Source organism: Adiantum capillus-veneris, chromosome 20 (assembly GCF_014529385.1).
Source record: "Adiantum capillus-veneris isolate H3 chromosome 20, ASM1452938v2, whole genome shotgun sequence".
Lineage (NCBI taxonomy): Eukaryota > Viridiplantae > Streptophyta > Polypodiopsida > Polypodiales > Pteridaceae > Adiantum > Adiantum capillus-veneris.
Window position 1 is genome coordinate 103,425,458 of NC_140950.1, and position 14,841 is coordinate 103,440,298.

The 14,841-nt window shown below is 41.7% G+C and overlaps 1 protein-coding gene across 1 annotated transcript; it reads right to left on the minus strand.

Moving 5' to 3' along the window:
* Positions 1 to 5,347: 5,347 nt before the first annotated feature.
* LOC147433008 (uncharacterized) lies at positions 5,348 to 7,475 on the minus strand. The gene is made up of 2 exons (XM_086492753.1): positions 6,705 to 7,475; positions 5,348 to 6,569 (listed from the first exon to the last, which is right to left on the minus strand). The coding sequence occupies exons 1-2, from the start codon at positions 7,246 to 7,248 to the stop codon at positions 5,773 to 5,775; spliced, it is 1,341 nt and encodes a 446-aa protein (XP_086348879.1). The 5' UTR covers positions 7,249 to 7,475; the 3' UTR covers positions 5,348 to 5,772.
* Between the last annotated feature and the right edge of the window lie 7,366 nt (positions 7,476 to 14,841).

Sequence of the window (14,841 nt, forward strand, 5' to 3'; positions counted from 1 at the left end):
CAACTTCTATGTCTGTTGTATCCATGTGCTCCTCATATCTAGTTGAATCAAATCCTGACGTATGAGTCTAGTGATCTCTGTCTGTGTGAGAGATAGGGAGGGTGCATCCAAGGAGTACTTGAATGGAGGTAGTCTATCCATGTTGAAGCTATGTGACTGGAAACATGATCATTTGTCCATGCCAACATGTTGTGTCCCCCTATAGCGCTAGCTATTGAGATGACTCAAGGGCTAGCTGAGCATATCTATCTATCAAAATTTCTAACATGTCAAGCCACTAAAGAATAGAGCCAACATGCAGGTCCCAGTCGAGGGGCCTAAACCCTAAGAAGAAGCAGAATAAGAAGTTTTACCAACTTACAAAGTCTTGCTGAGTGGCCTATTTTTAAAGAGGAGTCCCACCAACTTATGGGACCCCGTTTGATGGATCCCAAGGGATCTAAAGACAATAAAATAAAGCGCGACTACACACATAGAACCCTGCGTAAAAATGTGATGATGTGGTAGATCTACGCACGCTTGCAATTTGCAATGATGATGTTGCAACCTATATGAACTTCCATGTTTGTGTTGATGAAATGGCATGGTGTACAAATTTTCCATGCCTGCACTGGTTGTGTTTTGGACCTGAAGCTTTTAGAACTTGAATATTTTTGTGTAAGTCCTTATACAAGGCCAAGGTCCTTTAAATATAAGCCAAGGTGTCATTGTCTAGCACGCTCCCACATGGAGGTGTAGAGGAGGGAGTATCAGTGATGTATTGAGTTCAAGAAAAATAAAGAAATATCGAAAGGGGCACCAATGTCTGGGGCCAATGCTCTCTGGGGTTGGAATTCCACCACTCCCGCCTTGTGTGTATATCTCTTTCAGCTCCATTGTTATTTGAAGTGCTTAAAGTTGTTCAATATGTTATTTTTTGTTGGCATGTGGAGCCTGTCCCCATGAATGTGGTATCAAAGCTTCAGGTGTGTGCTTTTTTGAAAGCATACCCATCTAGTGTGATTGCTATGTCTTGGCGCTACCATCAATTTCATAGGAACACTATCTGTTGAGGCTTGTTTTGACTATTCAAGAGCTTATGGACCATGATGTGGTAGGCTACAAATTTATGGAAGAAATGGAATCCTAATTTTGGTGCAGGTTTCAAGAAAGAAGTGCTATCAACTTTCGAGCTCGACTGATGTTGAAAATGCTTTTTGAACTTGAGTTACTAGTTCTCTTAATTGTGTTTGAGAACTTGTTTGGCGATCCTGTTTGGAATTTGTTTGAAATGGATGGTATCTGTTTTAAACCTGTCTTGGTGCCGATTTGAATTGTTTGACTTTGGTTTTAAAATTGGTTTCAATGGTTGGTGGTTTACTCTTGGGTGAGGTAGTGAGAGAAATGGTGTTTTGATATTGTTTGAACCTTGGAAAGGCGTAGATAGGATGTCTAGAGATCGTTTCATTGTATGCTTGAAAACCTCGGAATGATGCAGATGGGATGTCTAGGAAGCATTTCATTGTATGCTCGAAAACCTTTGAACAACGCATACGAGATGTGTGGGGAGCATTTGGTTGTATGCTTGAACCTCCAAACAATGCAAGTTGCGGTCTGGGGGGCATTCAGTTGTAAAAGGACTCTATATCTCCCAGTATGGACCTTTTTAAGTTATGTAGGAGGAGTGATGAGGGAGTTGTTTAATAGCTCATGGCCCGAACTTCGATGGTTATTTGTGGGGGGGAGTGTTCATTGGTGACTTTATGTTTCTATGTCTTGTAACATGCATATGTGAGCATTTGTGTTGCATTGTGATGTGCCAACCCCTAAATACTCCTTATTGGATGAGATTTTCTAGGAAGCTATTGACCAAAGATGTCAAGAGCTCCAATCTCGAATGAGAATCCTTATTGAATAAGATTTTTTTGGGGAAGCCACAGCTTTGTTCGCGGTTCCTAAAAATGAACCTGCAAACATACCTTCTCCAATCCTCCCAAGGCTGCATAAGCTCTCATCAAACTAGTTTTTGTTGCTCCCTCAATGAAAACACACGTCCATTGAAGACTGCCTCACTAAAAACGTCGGTCCATTGAAGACTACCCAACATAGATGTATGCATTTGTATCCTCCACCATCTCCTAGAGCCAAATACCACTGCTCAGCCGCCAGTATAGACTACTCAACGGAGGGCGAGGTCACACAACACACCGGGACACACAATATTAATTTGGTATTTAACTGTGGAAGTATATTATTTCCATAAACATTGATCTAATTATCTTTTTGTTAATTTATGTGCGTAGTGTCCCTTCTCGACGAGTCTGACGGCGTACCTCTACGGCCTTGGGACCTTCTCTGATCACGATGTCGACACCAACACCGGCACCCTCTTGATCGGTGTCCCACACATCTTCCACACCCTTGCTAGGACCTAGTTATGACGACCAGGGACCGTTTCAAATGTGTGTGGCTCTTACGATGTCACCTAAAACATTGACGTGGATGGACAGGTTGTGCCCATCTGAGATGGTGTCCTTTTTTGCTAGCAGATACGACAATTGTTGGAGTTGTACATGTCTCGACTCCACATACTTTGGTCGTACATATCTATGTGTTGTTTTAAATGTTTGATAACTATTACTCTTGTTCTAATCAGCTAGAATCGCCAAAAACTATTGTGATTGCTCAGCTACAGCGCAAGTTCGGAGAGGGATAGGCCCAAAAAACAGCTGGATAGCAAATGGTCAAGCTATTACGACACAAACGGGACAATGCACAATTAGTAATTACTGAGAGAGAGAGAGAGAGAGAGAGAGAGAGAGAGAGAGAGAGAGAGAGAGAGAGAGAGAGAGAGAGAGAGAGAGAGAGAGAGAGAGAGAGAGAAATAAAATGATGTATTAAACGTCTTCAAAAGGCCACAATGACCTATGAGACCAAACCGATATAATGTTGGTGGATATATTACAATGTATGGGTACAAAAATAAAAATACAATGTCTGGGTACAAAACATAGAAATGAGGTAAAGTGAAAAACTAAAACCATCCTCATCAATGCCCAAGGATGCTTGGCATCGGTCGTTGTCTAAGAAAGTATTGCATTGGTCATTGAAGAGCTTTGTCAATGTCGATCTCTGTAAATAGTCGTACTCGGCATCTCCCATTTCGTGCTAGAATAGTCCTGATTCTCTTATGAATCCATGAGAGATATGAAATGAAATGAAATGATATATTAACGTCTTCAAAAGGCCAAAGTGCCCTATGAGACCAATCTGTTACAAATTGGTGAATCTGATACCATGTCTGAGTACAAAAAAAGAGATACTAAATTAAATCTAGAAGTGTTGCTAGCTAGAACTGTGTTGTCTATGTGTGATCACTGATACAATGTGTGCCCAATATAAGAGAGAGATAAGATGGGTGATAAATACTCATATGTACTCTAGATGCTAGGATAGTATGGCTCAAATCCTCTGTTGTAGTCTCCGTCCATGTTGTGAAGCTTCTCTCCTCAGCCGTGGGTGTCTCGATCTCCCTAGATGTGATTGCAATGAACAAGAGAGATGCAGAAAGAGAGAGAGAGAGAGAGAGAGAGAGAGAGAGAGAGAGAGAGAGAGAGAGAGAGATCCAAAGCAACAACCATCTAAAAAACCGGCCACCCACTGTCATGTGTGCACTTCACTTGTGTTACATGGACATGCTTCTACTACAGTCTAGCATGAGTCTTATCTTAGGACCTAGTTTGACACTTTGTGAACCTCTAGCAGGATGTGCATGTTCACGCTGGTCAATAGATTGCATACGCTCTCTTGCACAGGCATTTTAGCATGAGCACTTAGACACGTACGAACCACCCCTAGTGTGTTATTAAGTGACCTTAGTATTTTTTATGAAATCATGAATTATCGGCCTGCTTGCTCGACCCAACAGTTCTGTTTAAGTTAAAATGATTTTCAAATTAGTTTTTATTTGTCAATCGATTTAATTTAACTTGAATACAGGAGGTTCACGGCGAGAGAGATCTCGAGCTTATTGCAAGAGAGAAGGAGGAGGATAGGAGGATGGATGAGGAGCGAGCACACGCTGCAGCATCTTCACAGACTGGGAGACAGCCTTCACATGTCGGGGGACAGGATCATTCGAACAAGACAAACAGTGATACTAGCCGTATTGGCATTTTGATAGATGATCATGTTTGGATATTGACATTATATATATACATACATTGATTATCTATGTATTCAGTCTGCTTCAGCCAGTTTTAATCTACTTGCAGTATATTATTGTTAAGTTTGTTCATTAGCATTCAGTTTGTTTTAATCATTTTTATTATACAGTCAAATTTTTTCATTCATTTTCAATTTATTTTAATCATTTTTATAATCGCATAGTATCAAGGAAGAAAAGACCATACCATGATCATTCATACTTTCGATTTTGTGTTCGTGAGCATCGCTTATGCGATAGTTGTATAGCGACACTATGCGACGCAAAAAAACATCCTAATAGTGACTAGTTATCAAGAATTGAATTCACAAAAGTTGCATATCAATTCCACACAACTTTTCCTATTTAATTATAGTTTTTTTTTAAATCTTTTGTATGTAACTTACAAAAAAGTGAAGCACAAACATAAAATAGAAACATGGACTATTATTTGTATCTTGTTTGTTTCTTTTCTCTAATCAAGCGATGCATTTTAGAGAAATATTATTGCTATTTTGATAAGTGACTTCCATGAGTGAAATTCCACAGGAGTTCGTGTTAAAAACTAAAAAATTGTAATTTCATAGATATGTTAGCTAGCATATTTTACGCTTAGAACAAAAATTGGATATCTTTTCTTTAAAACAATTTAAATTTTCTTTAAAAAGCAAGAAAAATAGGCACCAACGTGTCTTATTAGTACCAAACAAGTATTAATGACTATCTCATTTACGAAAATAGGCATAAGTTAGCAAATCATCATTGTGATTGTATACATATCAATTGCTTCCCAAAAAAATTGCTCTTCAACAAGAACATAGTTTCTTCTAAGGTGGTGCTCATGTGAGGCCTAGTTACTAATAATAGATAGATAACTATGCCAACTACGTCGAGGTAAAGCATTAATATATAACTAAGCTTCTTGCATGGTCACACCTCCCAACTATGCCTTGAACTTTACAACTATGCCAAAATCGACATAGTTACAAAGGGTAAGCATAGTTATTCTTCAATGCTCTTTTTTGCATGTGACCAAGAATGAGGCTTAGTTATCGGTTCAAATAACCGATAACTAAGCTTTGCGTGACCACCACCTAACACCGTTCTAGGAGGAGGACACTTTTACTTTATGAAATTTTGCAACTCACCCGAGCTGTCAAAAACGACCCCTCAACCGGAAGTGAAATGACGTGGTGTCTAAATAAGGAATCAAAACAGATTCTTTTGAGAGGTATGTTGCAGATTCTCTCAATATAAAAACTATGGTGGGCCGGAAGCTTAATTTGCTGCTTCTTTTGTAACATCAAAAAATCAAACAGGGTATCTTCAAGGACGGCTTGCTTAATCTCCTTCATTATGAGGATATGCAGACACTAAGTAGTTGAAGCTTGCAGCAGGACAGTATAAGCTGCAAAGATGAAGCACCAAATACAAATACTTCAGAGACATATTACTGTTGTAATAAGGATGCACATCTTTAATTGCCCAGTTCCTTGGCAGCTGCATATATCCAGCCCCGATTGCGACGAACCCGGAAAAACACCTAATCTGCACAAAGACATCATGCTCTGCATTTTGCCCCTCATAAATCAGTCACTGCTAGTGTACAGAATTATGTATGCAGGTAAAATGGCACAATCATTGTAAATGACCAGCTCGTCGTAGTTGAGTTTCTCGCCCGGATCGCCTTGCACCGAATGGAAACCATCCGGAGGCCCTTTGAGATGCTGAAGATTGCGCGTCGTATGATATGGCCGACCCGCAAGAACCCTGCATACCATCATCACCTTATATTGGTTCACCTCGCTGCTAGAATGATCACTGCTGCCCAAGCATCCGCAGCATATCGAAAAGCAGTTGAAATTTTGCTGTTTTTCGACCAAGACATTGCATTTGACATAGGCAGAGGCTTTGCTTGATGATCCGGAGCAGTAGATTCCTTTACCATATCGCTGGAAGCTGTTGATTCTGCACTTCTCTTTTGTGAATCCCGTCTCTAAGATGCGACACAAGCTGCATTCAGTGTCAGAGCACAGGGATAAGGCCTCCTGTCCTTCGGCTCCATCAACAACTTTCTCAGCGGGCCGGCCGAGCTTACATTTGACGGTGGTGCCATGGTAGCGATACAGTTCATTACCATCACTCCTTATTTTGTTGCGAAGCTCATGAGGGATGTCCTTCTTTACCATCTTTGGCTCTGACATCTGTCTCTTTAGCTCTTTTCTGTAATCCTCAAAATCTTTGCGTCTCCATCCCGGATTGTACACCTTGAAGATGCGATGCACGTTGTAGAGCTGGATAGTGGGCTTTGTCCATGCGACGCGAAATCGTCCCTCGACAGTATGCCATGTCCCCTCATCATGTTCTTGCTTTGATACCTCACTTACTGTGTACAGAAGTGAAGACATGCCACAAGAACAAGTGCATAAGATTAAAGCCTCACATTAGCAAAATCTAATCCAAAGCAGCAGATCGTGAAATAATGAAAGATGCATTCAAGTCAGAGGGATGAACTCTTTACAAGGATGCTGTTCAACAAAGTGCTGATCCAAGTCCTCCGGGCTCGGAAGCTTGGTGTGGCACTGCGAGCATATGCGGGCACGCGTGCCAAGATTGGGATTGCGAGATGCAGCGACATGGGTGTGGTAAGGGGTTGCCCACTGGTGCTGATGAAGCGCATCAGTGGTCTTGAAGGTGCCACCGCAGTCGTTGCAAGCGACATCGGGGATGGGTAACTGGTGGGGAAGGAGGGAAGCAGGAGCGATGGGCACAGGAGGGAGCAGGTCAGGGGTAGTGAGGTGGAAGGCGCGGAGGTGGTCGCAGAGGGCGCTGGCGGATTTGAAGTAGCGAGGGCAGAGGTCGCAGGGGTAGAACTCAGGAGGATCAACATGATCGGCTTCATCGGCCGTCTTTTCTGCAGTATGCTCATGTTGAATTGTGTGAGTTGTACCTCCAGCGGCGTGGGAAAAATCGAGGTAGTGTTGCAGCATGGAGGCGTGGGTGTCGAAGGTGAGGTGGCAAGTGGGGTGGCGGCATGCGAAGGTGCTGCAGGCAGCCATAGCCATGGCCAAACAAGTACAAGCTACAGCTTCGCTTGAAGAGGTTTAATATGCAAAGGGTTCGAACCCTGGCGGCAGCTTCCGCTGCTTGCTACCGGTCAATTTGAGTGGAGCTGCTGCTGTGAAGCATCGACGATGGGCCTGCGGTCTTTGCTAGGGAATCTTTGATGAACTGTCGCTCAACAACGACACTCGCACGGACGTGAGCTTTACAACAACATTCGCGTCCTGCAAACTCCTACCTTTTCTCTTTTTTCTAGTCAATCTTTTTTTCCTAGTCAATCTTGACTCAAACTAAACGTGTTAGATACTCTGAGAGTGAGAGAGAGTGAGAGAGAGAGAGAGAGAGAGAGATGGCCACATATGAGACCAATATTTAGAGTGACAATGGCAGATAATCTCTAGAGTTTGAGTCCCAAGCCTTGTCTCAGCTTTTAAGTGCCACGTAATCCCAACCATGGGATCAAGGGCTCTTGTGCAAAATCAAGGATGCTCGTTGATCTCTTTCGTCGACGAGTAAAAACCAAACTCGTGATCTCGAAATTAGTTTTTATAGTAAGGTCTACAAAAACTAAACTCGGGAACCTGAGATTAGTTTCTATGTCAAGATATATTGTTTTAACTTTAAGTTTATGGAGAATCACATCTATTTCAAAAAAGTACACCCAGACGTGATGCTTAAGACCCCTCTTCCTCTCTCCTTTTCCCCCGTGGATTTAACAGTAGGGATTTATTTTATTCTATATATCCTCACATTTTTATAGTGGTGAGGGTTCAAATCTCGGCTGGGGAAGCGAGGGCATCCTGCGATTAGGGGGCCATGTGGCTAGCCTCCCGACATTGGTTTTGAAAAGTCTAGTTTCAATAGATCGATGGTCCAGATCGATCATAGTTTCGACTTTCACTTAGGACCATTCATCCCATGGTTAAGAGTCTGTGGAACTTAAAGGGGATCTGAGGTTTGCCCGGTGTCGGGACGTGACCTGAGTAGGTGCAGGGCCTCTGGCTGTGAGAGGTGTGAAAGAGAGAGAACAACAAACACTGAAAGATATGGTAATCATCGTAATAAATTGAGTTAAAACTTTGAGTATAACTTAATCCTTAGCCAAGGCAGACTGTTAACAGCAGTGTCACTTGGATTATCTGATAACTAAGAGTTTAAGCTCCCTTTTTACAAGATTAATCTGGCCGTTAACGACACCGATACTTAACAGGATGATTAATCAATCTTAAGCTAATGACGATGATGAAAATTTTCTCATGTCGCTTTATCTACTTCAACTACCTTCAAGAGCCCTCTGCACTGCTCCCATTTCTTTGATTGTCCTCATAAAATTTCTCTGATTGCCCTGTGTGTCCTTGGTGATTTCTCTTTCCGAGCTCGAGAGAATGAGCTTACTTGCTTCTTATGAGTTGAGAGAAAGCCGGATTCCTTTTGCTTAAGATTTGAGAGAGAGAGAGAGAGAGAGAGAGAGAGACCTGCTTACTCATGGACAAGAGAGATCCTCATGCTTGCTCACAGAGAGATCATTCCCCTCCTCCCTGATGTCGAGAGCGAGAGAGAAAGAAATTGAGTCCTTCCTTTCTTGATCACGAGAGAGAGAGAGAGAGAGAGAGAGAGAGAGGAGTCCTTTCTCCTTGAGGTGGAGAGCGAGAGATTGCAAGTCCTCTCTTCTTACTCCTCCTCAACACGTTCAAATCTTCCCCTCCTCGATGCAATTCCCCTGTTGATGCTCTTCGCACATATTTTTGGCTTTGGAAAAAAAATCTCCTCCCACCCGAGAGTGCTCTCTTCTTTCTCTTGCTTCCACTCTTATTCTTCTTGATCGAAAAAATTTCCCTCCAGTTGCTCTTCCTCTCATTTCTTTCCCCTTTCTTCTTTTTCTTCTTCTTCTTTCTTTCTTTTTCCTTCTTCTTCTTTCCTCTCTCTTTTCCTTGTATTCTTTTTCGTCTTCTTCATTCCTCTTTCTTTTTCTTCTTCTTCTTCTTTTTTCTTTCCTTCTCTTCTTCTTCTTTCTTTCTCCTTCTTCTTCTTCTCTTTCTCTTCTATCTTCTTCTTCTTCTTTTCTTTCTCTCCACGGGGCTGTCCTTTCTCCTCCACCTCTTTTCCCTAACTTTACATGACTTGGCCACTTCTTCCCCATAAAAACAGGTGAGGACTCACGATGGCCCGTTGAAAGTAAAGGGGAGGAAAGATTTATCGAAAGTAGGTCTTAACCAGTGTTGCAAATGTATTGTTTTAATATAAAAATTGTCATGGATGTTGTCATGGCTTAACATGAGCATGACAAAACCTTGTAATTTTTTGGGATGTTCAATATAATCCACTCACAATTGTGAGTTTTGCTAATATATATGTATATATATATATATGTATATATATATATATATATATTGATTGTATTGTCTATATACACACACAATTGCAAACTAGCGATTCTAGAACGGCTTACTGATCGATTGGACCCCCACCATTATCTTCAACAACGGATTATGCTATAAACGCCCTACCTAATGCCTTGTTATTTAAGGACTTCTTTTTTAATGCCCTCATAAAAAAAGGCAGGTTTAATAAACATAAGTACATAAATATATATATATATGTGTATATATTTATGTATGTATGTATATGTGTATATATGTATGTATGTATAGAATTTACTAGAATTATCTAAGGTGAAGCTTCACTTTAACATTCTAAAAGAATAGAGTGCAAGAGAAGTCAAGCCAAGTGAGGATGTGAAATGAAAGGTGAAATGAAAAGATCCACTTAATATCATAAAATGTAAATAACATTTAAGGTAAGTCTCAATCACGCAATTTTTTTTATTTTCTTCTAGTTGATACCCGCTACTCACAAATGGCTTATATATTATGAAAGGGTCCCAATAATAAGGTAAATGGTGCACATTGCACATCAGTATTTTGAAACAAAATAAAACAAAAAAGAAGTAAAATAAAAAGACACATTAAAAATCAGGATTAATCGGGTTGTTAACGACACTAAGACTTAACAAGATGATTAATCAATCTTAAGCTGATGACGGTGATAGAAATTTTCTTATGTCGCTTTATCTGCTACAACTACCTTCAAGAGCTCTCTGCACTTCTCGCGTTCCTTTGATTGTCCTCATAAAACTTCTCTGAGCTCCTTCAATCTCTGTATTCCCTTGGTGATTTCTCTTTTTGAGCTCGAGAGAGTGAGCTTACTTGCTCTTTATGAGATGAGAGAAAGCCGGATTCCTTTTGCTTAAGATTTTTGAGAGAGAGAGAGAGACCTGCTTACTCACGGACAAGAGAGATCCTCCTGCTTGCTCCGAGAGAGATCATTCCCTTCCTCCTTGATATTGAGAGCGAGAGAGAAAGAAATCGAGTCCTTCCTTTCTTTCTTTATATATATATATATATATATATATAGATATATATATATATATATATATATATATATATATATATATATATATATAGAGAGAGAGAGAGAGAGAGAGAGAGAGAGAGAGAACGAATCCTTTCTCCTTGAGATCGAGAGTGAGAGATTGCAAGCCCTCTCTTCTTGCTCCTTCTCACCACGTTCTAATCTTCCCCTCCTTCATGCAAGCCCCCCATTGATGCTCTTCGCACACACTTTTGGCTTTGCAAAAGAAATCTCCTCCCACTCGAGAGTGCTCTCATCTTTCTCTTGCTTCCACTCTTGTTCTTCTTGCTCAGAAAAATTTCCCTCCTGTTGCTCTTGATTGCAAAAAATCTCTTCTTCGTGTTCTTTCTTTCCCCTTTCTTTTCCTTCTCTTCTTTTCTTCTTCTTCTTTCTTTCCTTCTCTTCTTCTTCTTTCTTTCTTTTTCCTTCTTCTCTTCTTTCCTCTTTCTTTTCGAAACTCTCTTCTTTTTATTCTTCTTCTTTTCTCTTTCTTTTCCTTGTCTTCGTTTTTCTTCTTCTTTCTTTCTTTCCTTCTCTTCTTCAACTCTTTCTCTTTTATCTTGTTCTTCTTCTTCTTTTTTGGCAAAACTCACAATTGTGAGTGATTGTATTAGAAAGAGAACAAAAAATTACAGATCAATCTCGAGCCCAGGCGGAGCCTTGAGAGGCGAATATTACATCAGACTTTACAACATAAAGGCTTTGATCGAATGGCTTGTGCTGCCCAAATCCAATCATCCGAGTCATGACTTTTACTTATCGTATATATCAATTCTTTGCTTTTTTGAATAATTATTGAAAAACTGGCCACAAAAACTTCATTATTGAAGACATGGCAGTTCCCAACCTTCCAGATATTGTAGAAGAAACAAAATCTAACAATTTGGGTACAGATAAGAAGGGCAGGACTACAAAAGCGTTTTCCTCCAAGAGAAAGATCCTTCTAGAAGAAATCAAGCTTCCACGTTCTTTGAATCCATTTGCACACCTTCCCTTCCAAACCTCTTATGGTTGGACATTCCATAAAAATGTGTGATAGGTCTTCGCTAGCCCCCCGGCAACCAGAGCATCTATCGGATCCTATACCTCGTGCCTGAATCTTGACGCCCATCGGCAGGGCTCCCCAAAGCACCTTCCAAAAAAAAACCTTCATGAAGTGGGGCCACTGTGGCTTCCAAATGTTTAAGGTGACCTCAGTCCACGGAGCTTCTGTCCATTGTATCTTCCACTGCTTGTTTAAGGGGGTAAACCAGTCGTCCTTGTGCATGAGCTCCTGATATATGATCTTGGTTTGGGGTTTGAAAAAAGACCTATCTTTGGGCCATTTCCAGTCTTTCCACTCAAACGTAGAGTCTTGAATTGGCATTAGACCATTGTTCAGGCCTTCAAGAACTCTATAGACAAGCATCTTCTCCATGCCATTTAGCTAAAGTTGATCGGCTAAATCTTCAGAAGGTTTCCAGTGCTTGTTGGTTTCATCCCATAAGTGGATTGGTCGTTGGAGGCCTTTATTGTTTAGATCTCTTGCTATTTCCCTCCAGTAAAGGTTTAGATTAACAGCATTCGCGTTTGACAGCCAAATGGACTAGTGCATAGTGGAGTTCTGAAAGTACCTGGTTAGTTCCCCCCATTCCAAGACCCTAGTGGCACAATTGCATTTTTGAACCAGCTCTCCCGTTAACCCCCCCCCCCCCCCCCCAATTTTAAAGTATCCCATCCAGGTGCTAAAGAGTTTATCGTGTATCTTGATCTCTTTCCACTGTCCTCCTTTAGAGACAAGCTTTGATTTGTCAATCATATCCTTGGTCATGATAACTCAGGCTTGATCTTGCTTTGCTAAAGCAGCCACAAACTTGGCACAGAAGGCTTGGACATGCACGACAGGGTTGTGGATTCTGAGGCCGCCCTGGGAAGTCAAACGAGCAATGAATTCCCATTTTGCCCACTGCCATGGCGACGAGACTTTGGTGTTGATCTTCCATAAGAATCTCTTAACAGGTTTCAAGAACTCCTTCCAGTTGCATCTTGCTATTTTGAGGAGAGGACTGGTTAAGGCAATGTAAGGGAGCATGAATGAGTTGATCACTTTTATTCAGCTTGGGAAGGGCAACAACACAAACTCCCACCTTTTCATTTTTTTTTAAACCTTCTCCAAGATGTAAAGAATGAGGATGCAAGAGAGCTACACAAGACAAGCACATATGTACATGCGGTCACTAAGTGTGAACTCGCTAGAAGCGTACTAGGCTGGCACTATAAGTGTAGTCCAGCTCTAGAATCATTGGCAGAGATCCTCCGTGTCGGTCACCTAACGCGCCAGTGAGTAAATGCCGTAAGCAGCCAAGACCCGTAGTGGATGCCAGCTCAAGATGTAGAGCTCGACATCTCAACACTCCCCCTCGAGCTCTGCATGTCGCAGATTCCAAGCATAGTCCGAAAACGTCGAAGCTTCTCAGCTCCAAGGGCCTTGGTAAAGATATCCGCTATCTGCTCATATGTGCTGACGTAGACCAAGTCGATGTCGCCCGCCAACACTCGCTCTCGAACGTAGTGGTAATGGACCTCTATGTGCTTGGTCCTGGCATGGAACACTGGGTTCCTAGCCAACTGCATGCTGCTGAGGTTGTCACAATGGATGACAATCTGTTGGTCCACCTGCACTCCCAAGTCCTCAAGTAATGTGCGTAGCCAAGCTACCTCGCACGCCGCAACTGTTGCACCTCTGTACTCGGCCTCTGTGCTCGACAAAGCAACCGTAGGCTGCTTTTTGTTGCTCCAAGTAACAGCAGCACTCCCAAAACACTACAAGAGGTTATGTGCTCTTGTGACGCTCTTAGCGACGGAAATACACTGGGTTTTTATAACCCCCGGCGTCGCTATAAGCGTCGCTAAAAGCGTCGCTACGAGAGCGTCGCTATATGCGTCGCTATAAGCGTCGCTATAGACGTCGCTATAGACGTCGCTATATAGCGACGTCTATAGCGACGTCTATAGCGACGGTTATAGCGACGCTCTCACAGAAGAGTATAGCGACGCATATAGCGACGCTACAGAGCCATAAATAGCGATGCATATAGCGACGCCTGAGAGAATATTTTTTTGGTGGCAGGGCATTGAATGCCTGCCACCCATCAACCATATTGTACTTGATTCACTTTTTAAAAAAAGTGCAAAGGTAAATAATAGACCCAAAATAGTCACCCACAAGACGCATTGTTTGCAAAATTGACAATTGTACACATCATAGACAAACTGAATTGATTGGCAAATGTAATAATGACAATTGTACAACATCATAGGCATAAAGAATTGATTGGCAAAAGGAATTGCGGTGACAAATGTAATAATATACATGGTTCAAAAAGACGTATAAAATCCGTCTCATGATACATAAGCTATGAGAAACCCTAAACTAATGCTATCTAGCTACGGCTAAACTGACGTCGTCTAATCAGACGTCTCATCGCGTCCAAGCGGCGTATCTGTCGGATTCTGCAAAAAAAGACAATAAGACAGTTTTCAGTAAGTATAAACATATAACGACATTTATAAAACAATACAAAAAATAAAAAAGAGTAAACCCTAATACTAACCATGCCGCTGCGAGAACTGAGAATGTCCATCAGGGCGTTTAAGCCCTTCCTGCCTGCGTACTCGCGCTCGTACGGTGTGGGATCACGTCCTGTCATCGACCACTGTCAAAACATACAAAGATTTCATTATGTTAGAACTAAAAAACTCATAAACCCTAAACTATCGAACATGCATAAAGAGCGATGTGAAAAGACTTACAAAATCGGCCTCAAATGATGCCCATCCACCGCTCCCCAAGTGGTGCGAGCTCCCTGCCTCTACTCGCGCTCTGGCTGCATCCTTTTGTTGCTTCCACTTGTCGGGATTCTCGCGCGCTGCTTTCTTCGCATTCTTCCAATCTTCTTTGGCCAGCCAATCTGGCCTATTCCACCCATTCTTGATTGCTTTTTGCACTTCGGAACGCTTGTGTTTGCAGTATTCGCGCATTCGAATCTTCATCAGGTCTTCATTGAAGCGCTGATCCCGTGTTGGAACGGGAAACTCATCATGAAGTATGCTGATGACTCTGTTTTTTAAATCACTTGGTACTTCACTCCATTTGTTTAGTATATAGTGTCTAAACAGCTGAGAGCAAAGACCACGCATGCGCG